The sequence below is a fragment of the Quercus robur genome, chromosome 4 (assembly GCF_932294415.1).
Source record: "Quercus robur chromosome 4, dhQueRobu3.1, whole genome shotgun sequence".
Classification (NCBI taxonomy): Eukaryota; Viridiplantae; Streptophyta; class Magnoliopsida; order Fagales; family Fagaceae; genus Quercus; species Quercus robur.
The window spans coordinates 820,898-827,730 of record NC_065537.1 but is presented as its reverse complement, the minus strand read 5'-3'; the positions used below and the strand labels follow the sequence as shown (position 1 = coordinate 827,730).

The window sequence follows — 6,833 nt, the reverse complement described above, 5'->3', positions numbered from 1 at the left end:
ACTTTGGATGTCTATTAGAAAATATTAATTTTAATATGAAAACTTAATAAAGAATAATCTAAAAATTAGGGGGAATTACAGATTACCCACTTGTGGTTTGTCTCAAATTTAACTTACCCACCCGTGGTTTCATTTTTGACACTTTACTCATCTGTGCTTCACTCCGTTACTACTCCGTAACCCACCTTCATTTCAGACGTTACTCTAACATATTTTTTATCAAAAACAAAACTCAAAACAGATCAAGCACTTCTCTCTCTGGCTATATCAAAAATAAAAACCCAATCTTGCTTTGGAGTACAACGCAATCAAAAACCTAGAAAAATTATTTTTTTTAAAACAACAACAACAACAACAGAATTAATAAACCCGACCTCGAACCAACAACCAATATTCAAACATCTTATGCTTCAAACCCATCACTAGAATCTGCATAAGAACCTAGCAATCAATCCCCATACAACCTGATTTTACATAGACACCAACACTAACACACCCACACCATCAAAGTACAAACCACAGATCTATCAAAATACAACCCCAAAACCCAAGTCAAAATACAAACATCAACACACCCACACACATCCAAACCCACAAATCCATCAGTAACCATGCCTCAAATCCCATTTTTCAAACCCCAACAACCAAAAGAAACCCAATCCCTAAATCAAATAAACGGAGCAAAGCAACTGTGATGTCCATCTCCTCTGCCCTCATCATCTGAATCCACAATGACCCAGATTCCAGTTCCTGATAATACCTGAAATCCTTGAGGAGTTTGAGCTTTTCAAGCTCTTCATTGCTTATAAACCGACCTGTTCGAAATGCGTCTTTGAGAAAAGAAGAGCTTGTTGTTGCTATTGTTGAAGGAGTGGAGTGGGAGGAAGAAGAAGACGATTTGAAAGCGTAGTGGTTGTGTTTGTGAGCAATAGTAAGAAGTGGGTCTTTGGGGAAAAGAGATAAAGAAGTGAAAGGAAGAGTTTGGTAGGGTTTGAAGTGGGGAAAGTGGTGGTGTTGTGGTTGTTTATCTAAGGAGAAAGAGAGTGAAACTGTTGCAGCCATAGAATGGAGGTGAGAGGTTAGAGCCTGATTGGCCTTTCCAAGTTGATGAGACAAACAACATCCTCGTCTAAACTCTAAACTGCTTTGGCTCATCCAAACTCCAAATTCTCAAGTCTAGTTTTAGCCACATAAGCCTGAAACTATTTAACTTTGGGAGAAAGAGGAGTGTTTGATCTATTTTGGGTTTTGTTTTTATAAAAAAAATGTGTTAGAGTAACGTTTGAAAGAGAGGTGGGTTACGGAGTCGTAACGGAGAAAAGCACAGGTGGGAAAAGTGTCAAAAATGAAACCACGAGTAGGTAAGTTAAATTCGGGCTAAACCACAGGTGGGTAATCTGTAATTCCTCCTAAAAATTAATTGAGTCTCAATAGTATCTCTTGATAAATTTACTAGCAATACAAAAATATATATAGAATAAAATCGCATAAATGAAGTAAAGATTCATCGAAAAAGAGTTAAAAGATAAATGAAAGAATATAGCATATTTTAAAAATGAAAATAATTGTAATAATATTCAAATATGTAATATAATAATTCTTGATGGTATACATATATCGCTCATAGAGCTTTATTGGCCTTACTTGTTATAATTGTTTTTGCATAAAGAATTTTAAAAAAAATTAAAATTAAAATTGATAAAATCCTACTTTAGATCAATTAAACAAGCCATATTATCATTTGAAAGGAGATGTTAGAAAAACTACAATACAAAAACTTAATTAGTAATTTTGTATCTTAAAAAGCGAGAAGCTAGCATATAAATATCGTATTGAGACACACAATTACTAATTAAATATTAAAAATACCCTATTTAAAGTTTGTCTTATTCTTCAAATTGTATTGAGTTAATCCTAGTTCAAATCCCCTTTCCTATTTGTTGTAAGGGAAAAAAAGAAAGTAATTGATGAGGTGATGCAAGGTTTTGGTAATGTCTTTCATTGCTGAAGCTAAAGAAATTAGAACAAGTATTGCTTTGAATTCAAGTTACACAATCATACACAAGAATGGAGGAAAAGAGAACTAGGTGCAACTAGAGGGTGCAAAACCCACTACACTACGCACCAAGTCAAATTCCCATAAATGGTTTTGTTGCATGATATTGCCAATAATAGAAGTACCAGGCCATCTCACTGACAGAAATCCAAGACACTTTGTTTGAGGAGCTACATCAATAATGTAGCTCTTCACTAGTGGCTCAAATCGAGCTCCATCTGCAAAATGAAACACTAATCTTGGCACTAATGACTGATCAAATCCTGTTGAATTGAAGCAATACTCAAATGGTTTTATGTCCGATAACAATCTTTTGTACTTTGATAGTGATATCCTCAATGCATTCATGACAGGCTTGTAAGCTGGCTCTGCTAGAATTGTAAGGCTTGTGCCTGAATCAAGGATTGTTCCACCACCAACTTTTGCATCCCACACTTCAACTGGTATTCTCAACATCACATCCCCAATGGAAATGCCCATTACATTTATAGCATAGAATGAAGGCATCACATTGAGGAGGAGCTTGGTGTATCTCACATTACCCAACAATGAATGCTCATTTCTAGTGCAACCAAAAATGAGATAGTTTGAGATATTCATGGGGCTTAAGTGATCAACTAGGCAATACGAAAACTTGCGACCAAACTTTTCGGCAGCTTTTGTTGCAAAACTGAACTTGCTGTAGCCTAACCCCAATACACCATCAGCTCCCTTGAATGTACCACCTTGAGTAGACTCTGTGCACCCAACTAGCACATTATCTAGCATCATCTTTCTACCATTTGTTAGGCCTACTGTTATGGTGTCATTGGCGAATATGCCCAACGCAGCCGATCCATCAATGTAACTAATAAGGATGCATATATAAGATTAGTATACAAATTAAACATTGTTAAAATAAGGATGTGAAAAAGAAAGAGGTTATAAACTTATAAAATGCAACTTGTTAGACAGGGAAAGTCAGACACGTTCTTGTTCAAGCCTACTAGTCTTGGACTAGTAGTAAGAGTGGCAACAAAGATGTCGATCGGGCTCATTTGAAGCTTACCTACTAGCAATAACTGCCATTTAAATCTTGTGTAAAAATGTAGGTAAGAGAAGTGCTAACTTCACCATTAGGTCAAATTAGCCCAGTCGACAGTGTATGTGATTGTGCATTAATTATATCATACAAAAAAATATATGTATCCTATTCAAGAGTGCATACTGAATGGGACATATATCTAATGCATGAAATATTTTGGGGTGGTTAATGCCCTCTTCGGAAATGGATTAGACAAACATATATTTGTGAATAGTGTTCGTTTAGACAAAACAAAAGGGTCCGTGATCACGATAGTGACAATGATTTCTTACAATGACCATGACTAGAAAAACCCATCACTCTGCCAAACCAGCTAGACCGATATCGGTCTATATTAATGGAACACAACTAAAACTCAACTCACATCAATAAAGACAAGTTCCAACTATTTTAGGCTGGCCTTTACCACTGAATTTGACCTGTGTTCCTTAAAAAGGACATATTTATTCCAACCACTTTTGGTTGGGTTTTTGCTTCATCGCTGGAATCCCAATCACCCCCATACTCTGTCCACTGAATTTGTTTTCCTTAAAAAAAAAAAAAAAAAAAAAAAAAAAAAAAAAAAAAAAAAAAAATTCCAATTTGAAAACAAAACAAGTCAACTTTTGCTGCAAATTGTTAATAATTACATATGGGTGATTACCCTTTAGTATAAGCTGATTAAATGAACCATGTAAACAAAAAATTAAATTTTACAAATATAAAAGTTTATCCAATTTAGAGTCATTCAAAATTTTATCTCCATCTCACTTTTTTTGTCTTGTTTGAAAAGTCAAATTTTTTAAAGAAATATCATTTATAAATTTTCAAAAATGTATAAATTTTCAAAACTACCGTTAAAAAAAATTATCAAAAAATTGAATTAGTAAATTAATAAGGTATAATAGAAATATTAGTAAATTAATAATTTTTTATTTTTAAAAACAGGATAATATTTTGAAAAATCTCAAAATGAAATAGTGGAAAGAAAAAAAAAAAAAGTACGGTGGGAGTAAATAATATGACACTTTGTACACAGTTTCTGGTTCAGGAAATAAATCTAAACCTTGTAATGAATGCTAATGACTGAGTCAACAACAGGCAATTAAGAAGAAAAAGAAAAAGAATTCAGTTATAGGAAAGAGTAGGAGAACCAACCTGAAATCATAGGCACAAGGGGTGATTGGTGTGGGGCAGGTAGTGAGTGAAAAGAGATCTGCAAGCTGAACCTTACACATACTAGACAAGCAAGGTATAGTTTCAAAGGAAGAAGAGCGATCTGCATGAAACACCCTGCGATGATTTCTGCGTCTGCGTTTGTGGGTGCTTCTGGTACTACAATACACCCAAGTCAATTCACTCCCAGTATCTGCAATCAACATAAACTTCTGTGCTGGCTTTCCAACTCTGACTTGCACAAAGTACTCCCCAGCTCCATAATCAGCACCTGAATGCATTGGCATTTCAATGGAGGTATTGAATTCCCAGTTTTTTCTCCTCGAGTTTGGGCCATATTGACCACGTTTGTAGGAGATCATGCGGTGACGAGTTGTGTCACGGAGCACAAGTTCCAAAATGCGTTGTTGCTGACTTTTAGGCATGCTGTTGTTGCTTGCTTCATGCACTAGTTTCCCAATGAGTTGAGGACTGTGCCTGTGTATCAACTCCAGCCTCATCGTATTTGAATGCTGATGATCCTGTTCCTCGGGAATTGTGTGAGACAAAGCCAAACCATGGAAACCAGTACTAATGGAAACCAAGAAGATGAAGAGGAGGGGTGAGAGTAGCACTGGCCTCCACTTCATCATATTATAAAGTGTGAACTAAAACAAAGAGCTGGCTGGCAATAGAGAGAGAGAGGAACAAGAACACAAGTACTTAGAGAAAAAGAGAGAGAGAGAGAGAGAGAGATAGGAGTTGATGAAGAAAATAATGCTGCAAGTTAAAGGGTGTATTGGGTTTGGATTTGTTTGCAGTTGGGGACAAGTAATTATCAAGTTGTAAGGTAAAGTTTGTGAAAGCGTTGGGGGTTGGAAAAAGAGGTTCTAGGTGTGAGTGAGTGAGGAAGCAAAGCCAAGCAACAAAAAAATATTGGAAGGTATAGAATTAGCAAAAGGGAGGCGCCTTTAATTTCGATTTGGGGCTATATATTGTCTTTGTTGTGCAGTGCACTGTGCACCCCACAGCAGAGCTGACTTCATATTCGTAGTCTACTTTCTGTGTTTTTTTATTTAATGTATAGCTATTCTTCAGGATGCATGTTTTCTGGCCCTATAGCCTATAGATAGTATTTTCTTGGTTTTCTTTTACACCTTTTAAATATTGTCTATGATATTGATAGGGATCTCTCTCTCTCTCTCTCTCTCTCTCTTTTTTTTTTTTTTTTTTTTTTTTGAGAAACTCTCTCTCTCTCTCATCCATGATGATTAGAGTTTGAAATTCAACCCTTTTAGTTTTATTTTATCACATATATAATATAGCTACAAAATCAGTTTATAATATATAGTATATGCAAAATTTATTGAGATATTTTGTGCTGGCTCTAGTCTGATGCAGCTCATAATATATTTGATAAAGAATTGTATAGGATGGGGCATATCTTGCTAGCCGACATATTAAAATAAGGAAGGGAGCTATATGTTACTTTCAACATTTAGATTACAAACATTACTCAAAAAAAAAAAAAAAAACATTTAGATTACAAACAGTAACACAAATCTAGACCTTTTTTTCCTATGGTAACTTGCTGATCTAGATATTGTCTTAGAAAACACTATGCGGAGCTAGCCAATCAAACCACTGTAGTGCTATAGGCTCAAGGTTAGAAAGGAATATTTGGAATATCAAGAACTCCAATTATGTATGGATTAAGTGTGCCATGTACAAGACATATGCCGAGTCTTACAATAAATGTTTCTTACAAAATATTAGTGATCATAAAAAAGCTGTCAATGGTCATTGGTAACGTTATATACAAACGCTAATGACAGAGCTAGGTGTTGGGGGGGGGGGGGGGGGGGAGGAATTTCCCTAACCCCACCAAAAATCTCCACCCCATATTTTATAATTTTTGTTGTATTTATGTATGTATTTTTTATGTATGTGTATATATATTTTCTTTTATTTGGAAAACTTCATTAAATAAAGAGAAATAAAATTTTCTAAAAATTCAAAATACTACATTTCAAAAGTGTCAAAGGCTCAAATTGTTTATTTAATAAGTTATTATTTTTCATAAATGAATAAATAATAAAATCTAGAAGTAATTGGATAATAAACTTCATTATTTGATACTGTTTTCAAGTTATTAAACACTAGTGTTTTAGATACAAAAATGGTTATTATATGTTTAAAAGTGATTGATATAGTTTATTTATTTTACCGATTTAACAATAAACAGTTTTTTTAGGTTTATTTAGTATATTAAAGATCATTACATGAGAGAATTACAATTTACAGGTGAAAACTTGACTATAAAAAATTGCAGCATGACTTGTTCATATTTTAAAAACCTGACGAGTATGCTATTTTTTTTGTATATTGAACATTTTGTAAGCAAAATGGACATTACCATGAAAGTGCACCACTTTTATATATATAATAATATAACAGCTGTCCATGTGGTGAAGTGAAACATCTCTCGTTCAGAGTTTCAGAGAAAGACTAATAAAGCGCGTCTATGATTGCAAGCTTTATCCAAATACAATCATGTCA

At 34.3% G+C, this 6,833-nt stretch overlaps 2 protein-coding genes across 2 annotated transcripts; both read right to left on the bottom strand.

The window, feature by feature from the left end:
- Nucleotides 1-630: 630 nt before the first annotated feature.
- LOC126724526 (uncharacterized) lies at nucleotides 631-1,062 on the bottom strand. Its single transcript, XM_050429031.1, has one exon. It carries the CDS (start codon nucleotides 1,060-1,062, stop codon nucleotides 631-633), a length of 432 nt encoding a protein of 143 aa, XP_050284988.1.
- A 911-nt stretch (nucleotides 1,063-1,973) lies between these two features.
- Nucleotides 1,974-5,330, bottom strand: LOC126720277 (aspartic proteinase NANA, chloroplast). Its single transcript, XM_050422595.1, has 2 exons — nucleotides 4,278-5,330; nucleotides 1,974-2,903 (listed from the first exon to the last, which is right to left on the bottom strand). Exons 1-2 carry the CDS (start codon nucleotides 4,925-4,927, stop codon nucleotides 2,084-2,086), a joined length of 1,470 nt encoding a protein of 489 aa, XP_050278552.1. The 5' UTR covers nucleotides 4,928-5,330; the 3' UTR covers nucleotides 1,974-2,083.
- Nucleotides 5,331-6,833: the final 1,503 nt, after the last annotated feature.